A 22,291-nucleotide genomic window follows, 5' to 3' on the forward strand; every position below is an offset into this window, starting at 1 on the left:
TGAGGTTGTAGCAATCTGAAGAGATTATGCCCTATTAAAACTGCCTTGCAGTGGGAGCTCTCAATGAGAACCTAGCAGTTTCAGGTCAACTGTACTGAAGAAAGTTTAACGTCAGTGAGGACTGCAGGAAAATTGCAAAGTAAGTTTTCTAATTTAAATTTGTTGGTAACCATAGTCCAAATCTCTCAGTGCATTGATTTATCCTCAGAGCTCCTGATTTATAATTATTATTTCAATTCATGCTGGTGATGAGCTCTGGGCAGTTCTGGTCAATTTGAAACTCCAACGACTGTTTGTCCCTCCACAGTTGCTATCTCACCAGATGAATTTTCTTTTAATTTTTTTTTTAATTCACAACATCTGCAGTATTTTGCATTTGATCCCATCATTTGCTGTAAAAGTTCTTCTATTTCAGTCGAACTCTGACAACCTTTATTTCAGTCTCAATTCCAGCCCAAATAGCTATCTCATGAGACAGATCACTGCCCAATTTTGAGTGGTAAAAATTGTGATAACAAACTTAAGATGGGTATCGCAAATGTTGTTCAACTTAACTGAAATTATTTGAGGTGCAGTGAAACTGTGCTTGGTCTGAGACCAATCTGTCTTGGATGTACATTAGTCACAAAGCCTGGAGTGGTCAGTCTTGGAGTCTACACTCATTATACGGAAGCAGTATTAACAGCCAGGATTCCCCAATTGCTAACAATTCCAAATGCCGTTTTTGTAGCATGGGAAATGGTTATAATATACAAAGCATTTTGATAAATAGGACACTGGCGCTGATGGCTTTTAACATCCAAGCTATACTCCCTAACTAACACAAATACATTAAGGACAAAAGGGTAACTCGGGAGAGAATAGGGCCCCTCAAACATCAGCAAGGCGGCCTTTGTGTGGAGCCGCAGAAAATGGGGGAGATACTAAATGAATATTTTGCATCAGTATTTACTGTGGAAAAGGATATGGAAGATATAGACTGTAGGGAACTAGATGGTGATATCTTGCAAAATGTCTAGATTACAGAGGAGGAAGTGCTGGATGTCTTGAAATGGGTAAAGGTGGATAAATTCCCAGGACCTGATCAGGTGTACCTGAGAATTCTGTGGGAAGCTAGAGAAGTGATTGCTCGGCCTTTTGCTGAGATATTTGTATCATCGATAGTCACAGGCGAGGTGCCAGAAGACTGGAGGTTGGCAAATGTGGTGCCACTGTTTAAGAAGGGTGGTAAGGGCAAGCCAGGGAACTATAGACCAGTGAGCCTGACCTCGGTGGTGGGCAAGTTGTTGGAGGGAATCCTGAGGGACAGGATGTACATGTATTTGGAAAGGCAAGGACTGATTAGGGATAGTCAACATGGCTTTGTGCATGGGAAATCAAGTCTCACAAACTTGATTAAGCTTTTTGAAGAAGTAACAAAGAGGATTGATGAGGGCAGAGCGGTAGATGTGATCTATATGGACTCCAGTGAGGTGTTCGACAAGGTTCCCCATGGGAGACTGATTAGCAAGGTTAGATCTCATGGAATACAGGGAGAACTAGCCATTTGGATACAGAACTGGCTCAAAGGTAGAAGACAGCGGGTGGTGGGAGAGGGTTCTTTTTCAGACTGTAGGCCTGTGACCAGTGGAGTGCCACAAGGATCGGTGCTGGGTCCTCTACTTTTTGTCATTTACATAAATGATTTGGATGAGAGCATGAGATACAGTTAGTAAGTTTGCAGGTGACACCAAAATTGGAGGTGTAGTGGACAGTGAAGAAAGTTACCTCAGATAACAACAGGATCTTGACCAGATGGGCCAATAAATGCGAGGTGCTGCATTTTGGGAAAGGAAATCTTAGCAGGACTTATACACTTAATGGTAAGGTCCGAGGGAATGTTGCTGAACAAAGAGACCTTGGAGTGCAGGTTCATAGTTCCTTGAAAGTAGAGCCACAGGTAGATAGGATAGTGAAGAAGGTGTTTGATATGCTTTTTTTTATTGGTCAGAGTATTGAGTACAGGAGTTGGGAGGTCATGTTGCGGCTGTATAGGACATTGGTTAGGCCACTGTTCGAATATTGCGTACAATTCTGGTCTCCTTCCTATCAGAAAGATGTTGTGAAACTTGAAAGGGTTCAGAAAAGATTTACAAGGATATTGCCAGGGTTGGAGGATTTGAGCTATAGGGAGAGGTTGAATAGGCTGGGGCTGTTTTCCCTGGAGCATCGGAGGCTGAGGGGTGACCTTATAGAGGTTTACAAAATTATGAGGGGCATGGATAGGATAAATAGACAAAATGTTTTCCCTGGGGTCAGGGAGTCCAGAACTAAAGGGCATAGGTTTAGGGTGAGAGGGGATAGATATAAAAGAGACCTAAGGGGCAACTTTTTCACACAAAGGGTGGTACGTGTATGGAATGAGCTGCCAGAGGAAGTGGTGGAGGCTGGTACAATTGCAACATTTAAGAGGCATTTGGATGGGTATATGAATAGGAAGGGTTTGGAGGGATATGGGCCGGGTGCTGGCAGGTGGGACTAGATTGGGTTGGGATATCTGGTCGGCATGGTCGGGTTGGACCGAAGGGTCTGTTTCCATGCTGTACATCTCCATTACTCTATGACTCTATTTAGTTAATGGTAGAAAAAAAACTATTTACAAAACAAAGACAAATAATTAAACTCAGAAAACTCAATTTTAATTTCTGAGAGAGTGTGAGGAAAATAAAATTTGCATACCCTTGCATAATATGAGTGGTAATCCAGGAAGCAGCCTGCAGCAAGCTCTCACTGTGATATTCATCCTTTCATAGATATCGTTAAAGTGGAGTGTAAAAGATTAAATTCAGCTTTCATGATCTAAGTACCATTTGACTCCCTAATATTATATGAGGCTTTGATGCAACTGAAGCATCAGAAGCATTTGATGAGTTGTATACAATAATTAAAGCATGGATGGATGTAATTTATCCTCTTCCCTGCTTCCACATCTTGTTTGTATCTCAATGGCTTTGATCTCAGTGAGGCAAACCCACTTTCTCCATTTCACACCTAGCATGTACACCTAATTTACATCCCTAACTCTCGTTTATCACCAACAGCAGTCCTTTCTCTTTTGCTCTGGGCACCCTCACTATAGGTTCCACTCGCTCCTCTTCCTCCTCCTTTTTCCTCCCTCCAATTCTGTCAACAGCATAACACCAATTGGCCTCTAGCTTCTTTCAGTTCTAAAGAAGAGTTATATCAGACTTATACTGCTAACTCCGACTCTATCTCTCTACAGATGCTGAGTGTCTCCAGCATTATCTATTTTTATTTCAAATTCCCAGCATCCGCAATTTTTTTGCTTTTAATTATGTCTTTTTTGTACCTCCTCTTTATTAATTTTTAGCCTATACAATGTCTCATGTACCTTCTCTTTAGCTACAACTTTGGTAGCATCTTCTTCCATTATTAAAGACAAATGAAAAATATTAATTTAGTACCTCAGCTATGCCCTCTGCCTGCATGTGTATCTTCCCTTTTAGATTCCTAATCAGCCCCTCGCCTCCTTTTACCACCCTTTCACTTTTAGTATGTTTACAGAAGGCTTTCAGATTCCTCTCCTCTTATCCTACTTTTCTCCAAAGAAAACAGTTCCAACTTCTACTGTCGATCTCTAAACCTGAGGTTTGTCATCCCTGGAGCCATTCTGCACTCTCTCCAATGTGATCACACCCCTCCTGAAACTATACACAGTATTCCAGCCAAAGTCAAACTGTTTTTCTCTTTCCACAGCTGTGCCTGAAATGCTTAGTATTTTCTATTTCCATCTCTTAAGACAGGGGAGAGTTTGTCATGTAGGGATCTATGAAATGAGCCAGTGCCACTTAAAACTACTTGCACAATCTAATGTCAACTGTTCTTGTGTAGGACTGCGAAAAGGTACGTCTGCAAAAGTAATGCAAATATTGGTGAGCAAATGATGAGCAACATAAAACATGAAGTGAATAAGGATTGAAGTATTTTAGGAGTCCTGAAATACCAATGTTATTTCAGTATGATCTCCATGAACAATTCATAGTGAGAACAATTAATTGGAGGAGGTTCAGTTTCACAGAAAAGATGCGACCCCAGCTCTGTCCTCCAGGAATACATCCACCAAATTGGCAACTCTATTAAGCAGCGGATCAGGGTACTGGGGAGGGAACAGTCCTTTCAGAATATTGATAGGAAAGGGGGGCTGGATTCATTTACTGGTGGTGTCACACTGGGGATGTCAGAAATGGCAGAGGATGACCTGTTAAAATTCAGGTTTTAGTGGAATAAAAGGAAGAATTCTAACATGGTTCTAAAATAGAGTACAAGGGGTAAGAGGAAAACTGCAGGAATTGGGGTGGACAGGGTGGAGGAGTCTGACAGTCATGTTGGTGGTCATGGTGGGGTGGCTAATTTTTCAGTCAAAGAAAAATGAAGACATACAAGAAGTATCAGTATGGAAGGTTGCACTTTTGGAGCAGATGCAATGAATACAGAGGAACAGGGAGAGTGGAATGTCATTACAGGATGTGGAGTGAAAGGAAGTGTGGTTTCGTTGTTGGCAAATTCAGAGGGAGACAGGTTAGTGTGAGTGAGGGGAAGCACAGAAATTGTGATGGCTGCTGACAATCCTCAGTTAAAAGATCTTGAGGGTAAGAGGTCAGTGGGAAATGTGCAGGTGAATCACAAATACAGGAAATAGACAAGAAGGCAGAAAACTCTTGGAAGCGACATCCAAAATCCCATGAATGAATAACAAAGATTAATGCCTTGGAGCAAGGCTTCCCAAAGTGGGGTTCAGGATCCCTGAGCTGACATTTTGGTATTATAAGGTTTGGGACAGCAATAGCTGCAATGGAGCTGTGACCAAGCAATAACAGCTGCACTCCCTTCTAATAGGGGTCCAATCTCACTGCACACATTACCACCTCTCCATGCTCACAGTAAGCCACTCCCATTCTCTCAGAGGGGTCACAACAACTTTCAAGCCTCGAAATGGGTTCACAGTGGAAAAAATGTTTGGGAAGCATCGCCTTGATGATTCAGCAATTGCGAGTGTATCCAAAATATGGAGAGTGGAATTTCAATTGGAACTTGCATGAAATTAGCTGAAAATAGTTGCAGAGGAAGGAGATAGGGTTGTGAAAGTAGGTTTTGATGGATATCTGATCAAATGCAAAGCTGGAAATTAAAAAGCAATGAAGTTGAACCAAGTCAAAGCAACAAGCAGAAATCCTGTCAGAGCAGTGCTTCTTCAAGGTGGGCATGCCTGAAGAAGAGGTAGCAGTTAAAGAGACGCTAATACATAAAGAAGAAGCTGGGTGTGCTCATTAATTGAAAAACAGAGTTAACATTTTAGGCCTATGACTTTTCATCAAATCTCTAAGATTAGAAAAGTAATAGGCTTCATCCTGTCTTAAAAATATCTGGTCTTAAAATATAGGCTGCAATTCAACCCCTTTAATTTACTCACTTCAGATTAAGTTAACAAAGTTTATGTTGTTTCCATCTCAGAGTTTCAATTGCTTCACCTACTGTACATCAAATAGACAGCACACACTGAGACAGAGTCATACCAGGCCACTGGAAGAAAGTTGCTTGTCAATTTGAGAAGGTCAGTCAGGATCACCAGGGTGTTGAGTGACTTCAGACAGAAGAATGCAATCACAACAGGAAGAGAAGAACTGCAACAGCTCTGAATTCAAGGAGGGAATCAACAAACTAGAAAGTCGCTATCAATTTTGCGGGCACCATTTGAGAATCACTCGGGACTTCACCAGTAATCTTGGGATATCCGCAATAATCTGGGAAGCTGTAAGTCCAACATTTAGTGTGAATGTATTGAGCTGATAGATGTAAAACTAACCTGTTGCCTGTGTTTCGTGCTATCCAACCTGCTCCCTGTCAACTCTGATGTTGTAGTTGCTCAATTGATACAGTGAGTTTCTGAGTTACTATACATAGGAAGATAGGAACCAGCAGATGATGAAAGATAATCTAGTTTGCTTTCTACCATTCTGGTAGTTGTATGGTACAATGATACTAATAATAAAAATGTTGTTGCCTAATTACTATGATCAATTTCTACTAATAGGATTATAACAGATCCAAGAAACCCTGTGATGAAGATGGGAGACAAAATCACTCATTCCCAGCCAATGCTACTTGCACCACACTTTATGTTTCAAATTATTCAGATACCTGATCCTAGGCTAGAATGAAATATTATGGGGAATTCCTTACCAATCCCAAAAGGGAGACACAAACAAGTTCCAGGAGATAATCACAAAATATGTCACCAAATATCCTACACATCATTTGTGAAGAGTGACATCATAGAACATAGAACATTACAGCGCAGTACAGGCCCTTCAGCCCTCGATGTTGCGCCGCCCTGTCATACTAATCTGAAGCCCATCCCTCCTACACAATTCCATGTACGTCCATATGCCTGTCCAATGATGACTTAAATGCACTTAAACTTGGCGAATCTACTATTGTTGCAGGCAAAGCATTCCATACCCTTACTACTCTCTGAGTAAAGTCTCCTCTAGAAACCCATTTAGTTAATTTTAAACATTTGTACCACATATGCACTGAATCTATTTGATGCTGAGGACACCACTCCTTTATCAACATCCCTGCAAGTGCTTGAGCCAGTCTCAGATCTTCCTGGCTAGGATACACACAGTTCCTATCTTCCTGGGCAGAGGACCTTTTAGGCACCATATGCAAGGTTAATATCCTCCTGGGCACAACAGACAATGTCAATACGTTCCTGGAACCATGTACCCTCACACTCACCATGTTTGGATTTCAAATCATCCTGGGATACAAGTATTAAGTTTGAAGCTGCCTCGACACTGTCTATTAAGTGTGTATGCTCCTGGTCAGAGTTAACATCTTCACTAGCATCATGTATCGTTTTTCCATCTGCAATGGCTTACATCCTCTTTGGATTAATCTGTTATTGTTATGTTATCCTTGACACCATAATAATAAAACACTAATAAAGATTTATCGTCTGGGCAGAGGTACTGTGTTTATATCATTTTGGGACCCAAAGGTTTGCTGTCTCCCTGCCATATATTCAAATCTTACTCTCCTTGGCACTACTAGAAAATTTGAAATAAATCTTTTGTTGTGAAGAATTTTGGGAAATCCTGAATTTGTGAGCAATGCTGTATAAATGCAAGTTCTTTTCCTTTTTAAGGGGTTAAACCCTCTGACACTATACACTACATCTCTATGGTCCCTGACACCATGGGTTTGAACACAATATGTACTGTCCAGACTTTATATCCTTCATGCGTGATGCACTAGTTTGTAACCTTCATGATGTGATGCAGTGAAGCTACATTGTTCTTATTCCATGTACTGACTCCCTGAATCCTGTTTGTCTGCAAATCATATTCACACCCTGCCCTGAGCTTACATATTCTTTCATGAAAAATTATTGCTGAATTAATGGAACATCTTTTTCAGGGCCTTGTTCTCTGTCAGTACTTTGAGCGAGAAAAGATTAGTTTTTCTGGGAAGAAGGTGATTGAATTGGGATCGGGGACTGGGATCGTTGGAATTCTTGCTGTCTTGCTAGGTGAGTTAAAGACTTTGTAGGTGTGAAGGAGATCAATGGACTATCAAGAAACAGGATCGGTCACAGAAATAGGCCCAACAAATACAACACTAGGCTTAAGATCCACATGAGCTTCGACACCCCCATTCTTCCTTTCACACCATCAATGTATCTTTCTGTTCCTTTTTCTCTTCTGTTTGTCTTACTTGCCCTTAAATGCATCTCTTTCAGTTGCCTCAGCTATTCCTTATGGCAATGACTTTCACATCATAACCACTGTCTGGGCTAAACAGATTTCTCCTGACTTCTGTATTGGATTTATCAGTGACTATGTTTTGTTTATGACCACTTAGTTTTGGTTTCCCCCACAAAACATCTTCTCTATGCCTATCTCATCAAACGTTTTCATAATTCTGAAGATATCCACCAATCCTCAGTTTTTTTCTTATCTTTAGAAAAGGACCACCAGCCTCATCAATCCTGCCTGACAGATTCCTTTTCTATATTAACAACATCTTTCATATGGTACTGGCTTCAAATATTGAAATAGTATTTTTTTGATTCCTGAGTACGTATCATTTATGTAAATTGTGAACAGCAATAGTTCCTGTATTAATACTTATGGGACACAACTTTCCACCTTTTGTCAGTCTGAACAACTATTTTATCATTAGTTTTATTTTCTGTTTTCCTACCTTATTGAAGTACAGTACTGGGTTCCCACAGAATTGTAATACGGTCTGCAGTCTCATTCCTAATACTTCTAGTATGCATCAATGTACCCTGTCTCGATCAGAGGGTTTTATCCTCATGACGGTTGATTAGCTACTGATTGTTTCTCCCCACTTTCTATCCTAAATGTGTTTAACATACCTTTTTGATCCCTCTTCTAATGTCATGCTTAATCCTCCATGTAAAGGAAGCAATTAAATTTTCATAAAGAATTGTTTCAATCTTTGTATTTCTCTTGAAAATTCCTTTCCAATCAATGGGTTTCCAATAATGTATCATTATGGATCAAGTTCCGTCTTTCCTCTGGAGGCACGGTAACTCAATTTTACCGCCACTGACCTAAAAATCTCCTGTCAATGTAAATGTAACATGTTTCAGAGTCATAGAGGTCTACTGCACAGAAAAAGATCTTTAAGCCATTGAGTCTGTGCTAGTCAAAACAACCACCCAACTATTGTAATCCATTTTCCAGCACTTGGCCCATAGCCTTGTATGCACAAATATACATCTAAATACTTATTAAATGTTATGAGGGTTCTGATGTTACAGGCAGTGAGTTCCAGATTTTCATCACCCATTTCAGAGAAAAAGTTTTTCCTCACATCCCCTTTAAACCTTGTCTCTTACTTTAAGTCTAAGCCTCAGTTATTCATCCCACCACAATTGGGAAACATTTCTTCCCCTCATAATTTTAAACATCTTAATCATGTCTCATCTCAGTCTCCTCTGCTCCAAAGGAAACAAACGCAGTCTATCCAATCTCTCTTCATAACCACAGCAGCATCCTGGTCATTTGAACACATTTTGCCTTTAGTTGCTGAGCTGAGGGCGAGATAATCTCGAAAATAGACTCTTTGCTCCTGATGTAACATTCCTACATCACTCTGAACATCTTGACTCAGATGGAGCATTGAACTGGGAACTTATGCATGCTTGTTCGCTCCAATCAGTATCCATGTTAGACCCTGTGAACCAACAAACATTCCTCTAGAATAAAATCCAAATGTTGCTGTTATTCCAATGTTAGACCATTAGATGTCATTGGCATTTAGCTTTCCTTATCATACGATGCAAAGATTTTGTCAAGCAATGTTGATACTGGCTCCCAGATATAAAATGGCCTGCTAACCTCATTACTGGGAGAAAGTGAGGACTGCAGATGCTGGAGATCAGAGCTGAAAATGTGTTGCTGGAAAAACGCAGCAGGTCAGGCAGCATCCTGAAGAAGGGCTCATGCCCGAAACGTCGATTCTCCTGCTCCTTGGATGCTGCCTGACCTGCTGCGCTTTTCCAGCAACACATTTTCAGCTGCTAACCTCACTATTGCCAGGGTTGAATAATTTGAGCTATAGGAAGAAGTTGAATAGGCTGGGGTTGTTTTCCCTGGAGCGTCGGAGGGGTGACCTTACAGAGTTTTATAAAATCATGAGGGGCATGGATAGGATAAACAGATGAAGTCTTTTTCCTGGAGTGGGCGAGTCCAGAACTAGGGAGCATAGGTTTAGGGTGAGAGGGGAAAGATTTAAAAGAGACCTAAGGGGCAACCTTTTCATGCAGAGGGTGGTATATGTATGGAATGAGCTCCCAGAGGAAATGGTGGATGCTAGTACAATTGCAACATTTAAAAGGCACCTGGATGAGTAAATGAATAGGAAGGGTTTGGCGGGATATGTGGCAGGTGCTGGCAAGTGGGACTCGATTGGGTTGGGATATCTGGTCGGCATGGACGAGTTGGACCGAAGGGTCTGTTTTTGTGCTGTACATCTCTATGACTCTATGACTTTATCACCTATTTTGCAACTATTGCTGAAAATTATGATTTAACCTTTTTTTTATCAAAATTAGCTTGTTAATTTTGTTCTTTTTTTAAAACCTAAATTTAATTTGACATATAAAATTAAGAAAAACCCAAAGATTATTTATAAATTCTGAAAGGGCAAATTTGTGTGTGGAAATATTGTTATATAAGTGGTTTGCCTTTAAGAGATGTCACTTTTAAGGAGTCCATATGCAATGTATATACAATGTTGCAACTCTGCCTGACAGTACAAGCTGTATATTTGCTGTACCATCCGTTTCATATTTTTATGTATTTAACTGTTTTAAATAAACTTACCCAGCGAGTTAATCAATTCCCGATATGATTGATTATTAAAATATTATCACGAACAGTGCAGATAGAAGATATGAGCATGGAGCTTCACAAATACATTGCATCTCTTTTTCCCAGAAGAGGAGGTGAAACATAATAGTTAAGTAGTGGGGCATGAAATATGGGATGGTTAAACACAGTGAGGGGAGGAAATATTAAAATGTCAGCACCTTGAAAACAAATGTTGAAATGAATCTGAGGAGTTTTAAGAGAAGCAAGAAAAGAAATAGTAGAGTCTGACTATTATTTTCTAATCACCACTAGCTTAAGGCATGATGTCAAAGGATTGAATGACAGCTAATGTTGTACGATGGTTTAAAAAGAAATATGGGTTAGCCCAAGTAATTACAGGTCTAATCACGGTTGTGAGAAAATCATGGCGTAAGTTTTAAAGACAGTATAAATTATCTTTTAAATCAGGACAGTTTGCATGGATTTATTGAGGGAAGGTGCAGTCTAAATAACTTCTCAAGTTACAAGAGGATTGATGGAGGTAGTGTATTAGATGTAGTCTTTATAGAGTATATCAAGACTTTTGGCAAGGTTCCACATGATAGTTTGTTCCAAAAATCATATTTCCCTCAAAGGGGAAGTGGCAAATTATTTCAAATTTGTTTCAGTGTCAAGTAACAAAGATAAATGACCGAAAAGTGTTTTTGTGATTATAAGGCTGTTTCCCATGGAGTTCACAAATTCACCAAGTTCCATGCTGTTTATCTACAGATAAACAATGTTATCAACCCTTTCTGTTCCCTCTTCAAAAAACACCAGCAGTTTAGTTAAATACAATTTCTTCTTTAGAAATCTGTACGGATTCTTCCTAATCAACCCACCCTTCACCATGTCACTACTGATTCTATCCCAAACAATTGTCTCTAGGAGTTTTCCCAGCCCAGATGGGTCTTATGCTTATAATCTTTATTGAAGGACGCAATATGTTTGCAACTTTCCAGTCTTCTGGCACCTCCCCTGAATCTAAGGAAGACTGAAACATTATCTCAGCCGGTCCTGTCAACCTTAAGTACCAACAATCTACTCAAAACTTCCAGCCTATCAATTTTGATCTGTTCTAGTGTTTGAGTTCCGTCCTCTGTCACTATGGTCCAGGGAACATCTCTCTCCTCTAGTAAAGACAGCTTTGCTATGCTCTTTCCCCCCGAGTGTAAATCTTCATTTTGATCCCTAATTGACTCTATTCTTCCTTTTAGCAATCTTTTACTATTTATATGGCCATATAAGACCATTTCTTTATATTGGTTACATGTCTTTTCTAATTATTTATTTTTGCTTCTTTTATTTGCTTTTTGGCCTCTCCTCTAAACTTTCAACATTTGTCTTGGTTCTCAGTTTACCCGACACATATCAGAAGCATTTTTTTTGCTTTTTTTAATCTTAATATCCTTTGTCATCCAGCTCTGGATTTGTATTTTCCACCTGTTTGGGGGAGAATATCCAAACATCTCCTCTTAGAAAGTGTCACATTGTTTAGTTAGTATTTTTACCACCCATCTCTCATTCCACTCAATCCTGCCCAGCTTTGTTCTTGGCTCTCCCCCAATTGATTTTTCTCACTCTGGGTTAGAGTCAGAGAAATATACAGTATGGAAACAGACCCTTTGGTCCAACTCATCCATGGCAACCAGATATCCTAAATAAATCTAGTCCCATTTGGCCCATATCCTTCTCAACCCTTCTTATTCATATACCCATCCAGATGCCTTTTAAATGTTGTAATTGTACCAGCTGCCACTACTTCCTCTGGTAGCTTGTACCATACACACATCAGCCTCTGTGCGAAAACATTGCCCCTTAGGTCCCTTTTAAATCTTACCCCTCCTACTTTAAATCTAGCCCACTAGTTTTGAACTCCCTCACCCCAGGGTTTGTTTATTTATCCTGTCCATGACCCTCATGATTTTAAGAACTTCTATAACATAACCTTTCAGTTTTTGATGCGCCAGGGAAAATAGCCCCAGTCTATTCAGCCTCTTCAAACCCTCCAATCCTGGCAAAATCCTTCTAAATCTTTTCTGAACCCTTTCAAGTTTCACAACATCCTTCCTGTAGCAGGGAGACCAGAATTGCACACTGTATCCCAATAGTGACCTAACCAATGACCAGTACACCTGCAACATGACCTCCCAACTCCTATACTCAATGCACTGACCAATAAAGGGAAGCATACCAAACCACTTCTTCACTAACCGATTTACCTGCGACTCCACTTTCAAGGAAGTATAAACCTACACTTCAAAATCACGTTATTCTCCACATCATATTGAACCTTATAATACATTGATCACTGTCTCCCAAATGTTCCCCCATGACATCCTCAGGCAGTAGAAATTATTGTTCCCTTTCCAAGTTTGGTTTCTTGCACCTCATACTTGATGAATGTAAGTTCGACATTGCATCTCGTTTCAGCAATGTTTAATTTCACTGCTACCCCCGAAAACGACTTTTAAATAAAGAGTACTTGCAAGAGATTAAATGGGTTCTAACATCAGCTCATTGGGAAACTAAACAGAGCTGGACTCTAAGCACACGGCAAAACAGTGACTATTTAAAATTTGTTTGGCAGGCGGAGATGTCACCCTGACAGACCAACCAAATGTTCTCAGTCAAATACAGTTCAATGTTGCCAACAACATCCCCGTCTCCGTTCAACAGCGGACCAAAGTCTCTGCTCTCACTTGGGGTGAAAACCAAAATCAGTTCCCCACAAACTACGACTTCATCCTGGGCACTGATATTGTCTACAGTTCACGGGACTTCCCTGCTCTCATAAAGACCCTGCAACACCTCAGTAACGAGAACACCGTCATCTACATCTGTTCCAAGATGCGAGAGAGCATGGGGGCCATGGATTTCCACGAAAAGCTCCTCCCGGTGGACTTCAACACGGAGATTGTTCACAGAACTGCAGACAAAGAAATCGTTGTGTTCAAGGGGACCAAGAAGAGCCCTGGCGATGTAGAGAAGACACAGATGTGACACTTTATATTAACAAGGGTGGAGAGGTGACAGGTTTCCTATCTCTGCAGAGTTCGTGTTACCGGTGACTCTTTCAGAATAAGTTTGCGAAAATTGTCAATACTCTTATTCAATCATTTCTAGTCCCTGCTTTGTATTTTTCCACCTCCCCATTGTATTCAAGGTTTGATTGTTAACTCAGCAAGCTCCTGAAGATCTTTTGTCTCTTCACTCTAAGTTTGGAAATTAATGTTGGAAGATGATGGAATTTCTAGGGAGTCACCTTAATAACCAACTCCTCCGTCCGCCAGGCTGAAGCAAGATTCAAATTCTAAAAATCAACTGCAACAAGGTCCATATCACTAATAATTCATGTCACTGAATGATTCCCAATGCACCTTTCTGAGTTGATTTGTACTGAACTCCACTTTCGCTCAGCCTTACATTCTCTGAAGCCACTAGAGGCACTATGCTGCTCAAAGTATCCCCTCCCTCACCCAGGATAAACAGGCCATTCCTAAAAAATATACTTCGCATCCCAACTTCACCCCAGAGGGAGAGCTGCTTCTATCATTTGGTCAAAAAGACGTTATATTTTCAGACTAACAGCCTGACATTATTAATTATGGGCAGTTCTAAATTCCACAAAAACGTGACTAATGCAAATTACACTACACCAGGTTCCACATTAAAATGCCCCCAGCCAAAACCGTGATGTTGGAACTGCTGAGAGGAGTTTGTGCGGAATAGAACTGATCGAACGAACTAATGTTAGCTTAATATTTCTCATTGTCTAACACTAACTTCTTTCAACACTGAAAAATAGTGAAATAATAAAAGGTGTTTCCTTGAGTGTTCACACTATTCTTTCGCATGAGCTCGGGATTGAGTAGATATTTATTCCCTGAGGAATCATCATTCATGTTGTGACCAACTAAATTCAATGCTGCAAAGGGGAATGTTGGCACCACTTTGCCGCCCTCACTCTGCGCACTCGTATCATCACCCTACACATGCACAGACTACCAGTGACACCGACACTCTGCACACACCCAGCAACACTGCACACTCATTGCCAGCCTCACCATCAACCTAACACAAGTCACATTGTCACTCTGCACACACACTCCAAGTTATACTATCACTCCTTGAACAAAAAAACACACTTTCTCCCAGTTATACCGTCACTCCGCGCTGGAAGAGCACAGCAGTTCAGGCAGCATCCAACGAGCAGCGAAATATCTGGTTTCCAGCATCTGCAGTCATTGTTTTTACCTCGTCACTCCGCGCGCCCCCACACACAGTCTGCAGATCTTCATTTTGCTCCTTCACGGGCTGCAGGTATCACGGGAAAGATCAGCGTTTATTCCCCCATCGCTGACTCTCCTCGAGGAGAAAGTGGGGGGTCCCCTGACCTTAACTGCAGCGCTTTGACTGGTGAGCATACTCTTGTGTTGTTGTTAAGCAGGGATTTTGAAGCAACAATAGATTTTCAAATCATGCTGGTTTGTGACATGGAGCTGTCCCATGTGTCTGTGGCAATGGATCTTCCATGCTGTAAGGGCCGTGAGTTTGGAAGGTGCTTACAAGTTGTCAATATACACCTTGTACGGGGTACTCACTGATTTTTGTGTTAAATGACAGCAATTGTAGCATCTTTATAACAACCCTTTCTCATTATAATTTGTCAACATTACTGAGACTAGCATTTAATTTTAATTTTCCTAACATTAATTCCATCATTGTGGGATCTGCACCTGCGTCCCAAAAGTATTGGTCTATGCCTCTAGATTGTTAGTTAAGAGATGGTACCACTGCACCACAGACTTGTCCAAAGTCAAGCCGCGGACTCCCGACTTGTACTTGTAGGTGGTGAACAGGCTTTGAAGTACTAGGTGAGTCATATTTCACAAAATACCCAGCCTCTGACTTGCTCAAGTAGCTAAATTTATCAACATAGGCAATGTACTTAAGTTTCTGTTTAATGGTAACAATCCCCACCCTCTACAAGATGTTGGTGAAGGGGGTTGGGAGGTGTTTGACAGTGTTAAGGTTCAGGATGTAAGTTTGCTGGCTGAGCTGGAAGGTTTGTTTTTAGATGTTTGGTCACCATTCCAGGTAACATCGTCAGTGAGCCTCCGAATGAAGCCATTATCCAATGACATTAAGGTGATTGAACTTCTCCAGAAAGTGGTTAGACTCTGTCTTGTTGGGGGAGATGCTCCTTTCTTGGTCCTAATATGGTGCAATTGATACCTATTACACCTGCTTTTCCAGCAAGTTATGTTTTTGTTTCTGATTTACAGCAGCCTCAGTTCTTTTAGTTTTTATTGTCCAGGACTAGTTGCATGAGGGCAAAGTGTGCATTGTTCTCTGAGGAATTGCTGATGGAACTGAACTGTATGGGAGAGTGGGGGTGCCTTGTACACATCATCACAGCAAGTAAACACACAGGTACAGTTAGCAATGGTAGGCCGGCCTTCATTGGAAGGATTTGGCATCTCAGGGTGCAGAGACCACACCTGCAATAAACTTTGTTTCGGCTCCTTAAAATGTAAAGATATACCAGCTTTGAGGCCTTCAATAAAAATTCACTAGATCAGTTCCTGGTGTGGGGGAGGCCAATGGTATGATGACAGATTGATTAGAATGATCTTGTTTTCTTTGGACATTGGAAGAGAGAGGGATGATCATAGTTAACTCACGCGAGGCATGACAGGATTAAAGTTGACAGGTTTATTTGCCGTCAATGAAAAGTCTTGCACTTGAGGTCACAGTCTCGGGTTGAGGAGCTTGGTTCCTCAGGCTATAAACACCTTCCTTATGAATGTTTAGACTTTTCTACCCCAGATGGCTAGCGATGCTCGAACAATGTTCCTCGATGAGATCAATAGATATTTGACCACTAAGGAGGATAAGGGTATTATGTTTTTGTGAAAAAAAAACTATCCCACGGTTTCATCTAAGGATGTTAAAGGAAGTACAGAAGCACATTGTAGACACCCTAACTATAATATTTCAAAATTTCATAGATTCAGGTCATTAGCAAGTTTTGAGAAAAGTCAGGCCATTCTTCTAGGCTGGAAAATTACACATCACTCCACTTTCAAAGGTGAGAGTGAAACCAGAAAATTATAGACCAATTAGTCTAATATCTGTGATTGGTATGATTTGGAGACACCGCTGTTGGACTGAGGTGTACAAAGTTAAAAAAAAAAATCACAACACCAGGTTATAGTCAAACAGGTTTATTTGGAAGCACTAGCTTTCGGAGCACTGCTCCTTCATCAGGTGATTGTGGAGAATAAGATTGTAAGGCACAGAATTTATAGTAAAACTTTAAAGTATAATGTAACTGAAATTATATATTGAAAAAGACCCAGATTGTTTCTTTCATATGTAAATTGCAAATCTTTTTTAAAAAAGTTACATTCTCAAGTGCACTTTAACAAGTGGTGTCATGTCAGCCCAGATAAGCTATTGAACGTGTTAACTCCCTGTGAGGCTGTCTGTGCTGCAATGGTCAGACTGATGCTAATCTAAAAAACAGATTTACAGAATATTAGATGGATTCGTGCAGTTTTTAAGCAAAGTAAAATGTAATTTGGCAAGTACAAATTCACCCACAAACTTATATGTGTATGTGTGCATGTGGATGTGTGTGTGTGGGGAGGGGGGTGGTCATGAGTGTCTGTGAGAGGGTGTGTGTATATGTGTGTGAGTATAAAGGGGTTTAAGTCTGTGACAGGGTGTGTGTGGGAATGTATGAGACAGGATCTGAGTGTGTGTATGGTGCAATGGTCATTGCACCACACACACACAGACCCTGTCTTATACACTCACACATACACATCCTGTCACAGACTTAAAACCCTTTACACTCACACTCATACACACACCCTCTCACAGACACTCATAACCATCCCCCCCATCCCTACACACACACCCATCCACATGCACACATACACAAGTTTGTGGGTGAATTTGTACTTGCCAAATTACATTTTACTTTGCTTAGAAACTGCATGAGTCTGTCTAATATTCTGTAAATCTGTTTTTTAGATTAGAATCAGTCTGACCATTGTGGCACAGACAGCCTCACAAGGAGTTAACAGCTTCAATACCATATCTGCCGACATGACACCACTTGTTAAAGTGCACTTGAGAATGTAACTTTTAAAAACATTTGCGATTTACATATGAAAGAAACAATCCAGGTCTTTTTCAGTATATAAATTTCAGTTATATCACACTGTAAATGATTGCTATAAATTCTGGGTTTTACAATCTTATTCTCCACAATCTCCACAATGAAGGAGCAGTGCTCCGAAATCTAGTGCTTCCAAATAAGCCTGTGGGACTATAACCTGGTGTTGTGTGATTTTTAAAATCGGTGGTGGGGAAATTGTTGAAATATATCATCAAGGATGGGATAATTGAACATCTTGAAATTTTCAGTTATTCAGGGAGAGTCGGCATGGATTTATCATAGGTAGGTCATGCCTGACAAATGTCATTGAATTTTTTTGGTGATATGATTGAGGTAGTGGACAAGGGAATAGCTATCGATATTGATGATATGGGTGTCCAGAAGACAATTGACAAAGCCCCATATAAGAGATTGTGAACTAAGGCAGAAGCCCAATAATGGAGGGTGAATTACTGACATGGCTAGGAAATTGGTGGAGTGACAGGTGACAGAAAGGAGGGATAACGGGTAGGTACTGAAATTGGCAGATGTGACTAGTGGCATCCCACATTATTTAATAAGAACTTGGATATTGGCTTAAAATGTCTTATATCCAAATTTGCTGATGACACAAAGTTAGGTAGCATTGTAAACAGTGTAGATGAAAGTCTATCAATGTCCTTTTGTAATTTTATGCTGTGAAAATGAGCAAAACTGTGGCAGATGGATTTCAGTGTAAGCAAGTGTGAGGTTATCCATTTTGGACCAAAAAAGGATAGATCAAAGAACTTTTTAGATAGTATGAAGTTCAATACAGTGGATGTCCAAAGAAACTTGGGAATTCAAGTACATAGATCATTAAAATGTCACAAACAGGTACAGAAAGTAATCAAGAAAGCTGTTAAGACTGGCCTTCACATCTAGAGGACTGAATAACAACATCGCAGAAGTTATTATGTAGCTGTACAAATCCCTGGTTGGACCCCACTTGATGTACTGTGAGCAGATCTGGACACCACACCTTAGGAAAGATATACTGGCCTTGGAGGGAGTACAATGTTGATTTGCAAGAATGATACCTGGACTTCAAGAGTTAGTTTACAAGGAGAGGTTACAATGTTTTCTCCAGAATTTAGGTTAAGGAGTGATCTGATTGAAGTCTTCAAGTTAGTAACAGGAAAAGACAGATGAAGATAAACAATTTCCACTGGCTGGGAAGTCTAGAACTAGGAGGCATTGAGAATTAGGGCTTGACCATTCAGGAGAGATGTTAGGAAGCACTTCTACACAGAAAGGGTGGAAGATGTTTGAAGCTTTCTTCCAAAAATAGTAGCGGATGCAGGATCAATTGATCATTCTGAATCAGAGAGATATAAATCTTTTGTTAAGCAAAAGTATTAAGGAATATCGGCCAAAGACAGGTATATATGGAGTTTGGTCACGGATCAGGCATCATCTTATTGAATAGTGAAACAAACCGCAGGGGCTGAATAGCCTATTCCTGTTCCTATCAAGTGGCACTAAGTCAGGAATAACCTGCTCACCAAGCTTAAGCTTGGCCTCCACCAGGTTCACTCGTCTCCATAATTACAGCCTCAGTCCAGACTGTTGTCAATTATGACGACCCTTGACATCAGAGCTGCATTTGACAGTGTCACATCAAGGATCCAAAGAAAACAAGATGAAAAATCTATACTGTTTGGAGTTGTATCAAGCACAAAGGTAGTTAGTTGTGTTTGCTGAAAGACAATCATCTCAGCGAGAGGACATCTCTGCAGGAGTTGCTCAGGGTCATGTCCTTGGTCCAACCATCTTCAGCTGCTTCATCAATGACCTTCCCTCCGACATAAGGTCAGAAGTGGGGATGTTCGCTGATGATTATACAATGTTCAGTAACATTCAGGAAACTTCAGATACTGTTCAAATGATCCTGAGCAATCGTCGTACTTAAGTTGATAAATGACAAGTAATATTCACTCCATAAAAGTGGCAGGCATTAGGAATCTCCAAGAGAATCTAACCACATCCCCCATAAGGTCTACTAGCATCAAAATCATTGACTCTTTCAAATAATCAATTGGGGGCTTACTACTAACCAGAAATTAAACTATCCCATCTATTATAAATACTATAGTTATAACTTGCAGCATGTGTTGGTACCTGGGAATTTGATATTGTGTCCATTTCAGAGACATGGATAGAGCAGGTTCAGGAATGGTTGTTACAGGTTCTGGGATTTAAATGTTTCAGTAAGAACACAGAAGATAGTAAAAGAGGGGAAGGTTTGGCAATGTTAGTCAAGAACAGTATTACAGTAGCAGAAAGGATGTCTGAAGACTCGTCAACTGAGGTAGTGTGGGCTGAGGTTAGAATCAGAAAGAGAGGTCATCCTGTTAGGAGTTTTCTATAGGCCTCAGAATATTTCCAGAGATGTAGAAGAAAGATAGCAGCGAGAGTAACAGGGTGGTCGTTATGGGGCATTTAACTTTCAAATTATTGACTGGAAATTCTATAGTTCGAGTAGTTTAGATGGGTCAGTTTTTGTTCAGTGTGTGCAGGATGGTTTTCTGTCGCATTACGTAGACAAGCCAACAAGGGGTGAGGCCACATTGGATTTGGTACTGGGTAATGAACCTGGCCAGGTGTTAGATTTGGAGGTAGGTGAGCACTTTGATGATAGTGACCATAATTCGGTTATGTTTACTTTAGTGATGAAAAGGGATAGGTATATACTGTAGGGCAAGAATTATTGCTGGGGGAAAGGCAGTTATGATTCGATTAGACAAGTTTTAGGATGCATAGCATGGGGAAAGAAACTGCAAGGGATGGGCATAATTGAAGTGTGGAGTTTATTCAAGGAACAGGTAGTGTGTGTCCTTGATAAGTATATGCCTGTCAGGCAGGAAGAAAGTGGTCGAGAAAGGGAGCCGTGGTTTACTAAAAAAGTTGAATTTCTTATCAAGAGGAAGAAGGCAGCTTAGGTTAGGATGAGACATGAAGACTTGGTTAGGGTGCTTGAGAGTTACATGTTAGCCAGGAAAGACCTAAAGAGAGAGCTAAGAAGAGCCGGAAGAGAGAGACATGAGAAGTTGTTGGCAGGTAAGATCAGAAATTGGCTACTTGAAAGAAGACAGAGGGTGGTGGTTGATAGGAAATGTTCATCCTGGAGTTCAATTACTAGTGGCGTACCACAAGGATCTGTTTTGGGGCTAGTGCTGTTTGCCATTTATAAAAATGACCTAGATGAGGGTATGGAAGGACGAGTTAGTAAATTTGTGAATGACACGAAGGTCAGTGGAGTTGTGGATAGTGCAGAAGGATGTTGCAGGTTACAGAGTGACATAGATAAGCTGCAGAGCTGGGCAGAGAGGTGGCAAATGGAGTTTAATGCAGAAAAATGTGAGATGTTTCACTTAGGAAGGTCCAACAGGAATACAGAGTACTGGGCTAATGGTAAGATTCTTGGTAGTATAGAGAACTCTGTGTCCCTGTACATTGATCCTGAAATTTGCCACCCAGGTTGACAGGGTTGTTAAAAAAGGAATACGATGTGTTAATTTTAATTGGTAGAGGGATTGAGTTTCAGAGCCACGAGGTCATGCTGCAGCTGTACAGAACTCTGGTGCAGCCACACTTGGGGTATTGCGTACAATTCTGGTCACTGCATTATAGGAGGGATGTGGAAGCTTTGGAAAGGGTGCAGAAGAGATTTACTACAATGTTGCCTGGTATGGAGGGAAGGACTTACGAGGAAAGGCTGAGGGACTTGAGGCTGTTTTCACTCGAGAGAAGATGGAGAGGTGACTTCATGGAGACATAGAAGATAATCCAAGGGTTAGATAGGGTGGAAATGAGCCTTTTTCCTTGGATGGCAATGGCTAGCACGAGAGGACATAGCTTTAAATTGACGGGTGAGAGATATAGGCAGATGTCAGAGGCAGTCTCTTTACTCGGAAAGTAGTAGGGCATGGAATACCTTGCCTGCAACAGTAGTAGACTCACCAACTTTAAGGGCATTTAAATGGTCATTGGATAAACATATGGATGAAAATTGGATTGTGTAGAATAGATGGGCTTCAGACTGGTTCCACAAGTCAGCGCAACACTGAGGGCTGAAGGGCCTATACTGCACTGTAATGTTTTATGTTCTCTAACAGCAGGTCAGAAGCTACACCTTTGCAGTGATTGGCTCAGCTTCTGACTTCCAAAATGTCTCTGCAACCTGCACAACATAACAGAGGAGCATGATCGTATAGTTTCAACTTCTCCGAAAAACACGACTGCCACATGGAAGCGGATCAATCCCATCCAGAACAAATCTCATCCTCATTCCCTTCCCGTCCCTCCCTCACCCCTCCCTCTCCTCCACCACTACATAATTTTGATGTGACTGCCACATAAGCAAGAGAAGCCACATTTGGTACATACATACATATTATATATATATATATATATAAATAAACAATAGTAATTGTAGGGATTAACAAGGATGCCATTAATCTAAGTGCCGAGAGAAGTAGGATTCAACTCCAGACAGCGGGACACAGATTGCTAATGAGAAGAAATGGTGTCAGCTAGACTTGACACAGTCGGGGATCATTAGGGACTAACAGTTCTCTGTAAAAACAAAATGAGAGAGAGGGAGAGGGGGAGGGAAGAAAGAAGTCCATGT

At 40.7% G+C, this 22,291-nt stretch overlaps 1 protein-coding gene across 1 annotated transcript; it reads left to right on the plus strand.

Moving 5' to 3' along the window:
• Positions 1 to 14,271, plus strand: LOC122553998 (EEF1A lysine methyltransferase 3-like). Its single transcript, XM_043698484.2, has 4 exons — positions 1 to 139; positions 5,512 to 5,811; positions 7,483 to 7,594; positions 13,039 to 14,271. Exons 2-4 carry the CDS (start codon positions 5,656 to 5,658, stop codon positions 13,449 to 13,451), a joined length of 681 nt encoding a protein of 226 aa, XP_043554419.2. The 5' UTR covers positions 1 to 139; positions 5,512 to 5,655; the 3' UTR covers positions 13,452 to 14,271.
• The last annotated feature ends 8,020 nt before the right edge of the window (positions 14,272 to 22,291 follow it).

Source organism: Chiloscyllium plagiosum, unplaced genomic scaffold (genome assembly GCF_037043375.1).
Source record: "Chiloscyllium plagiosum isolate Xiang-an unplaced genomic scaffold, Cpla_swu_hap1 HiC_scaffold_8, whole genome shotgun sequence".
NCBI lineage: Eukaryota > Metazoa > Chordata > Chondrichthyes > Orectolobiformes > Hemiscylliidae > Chiloscyllium > Chiloscyllium plagiosum.

Bases quoted from the DNA above. Each gene is read 5' to 3' on its own strand.
- LOC122553998 (XM_043698484.2), top strand. From the start codon at position 5,656: ATGCAATCACAACAGGAAGAGAAGAACTGCAACAGCTCTGAATTCAAG. The intron at 5,812-7,482 runs GTAAGTCCAACA...CATCTTTTTCAG, and splicing joins CCGCAATAATCTGGGAAGCT to GGCCTTGTTCTCTGTCAGTA. The intron at 7,595-13,038 runs GTGAGTTAAAGA...TTTGTTTGGCAG, and splicing joins AATTCTTGCTGTCTTGCTAG to GCGGAGATGTCACCCTGACA.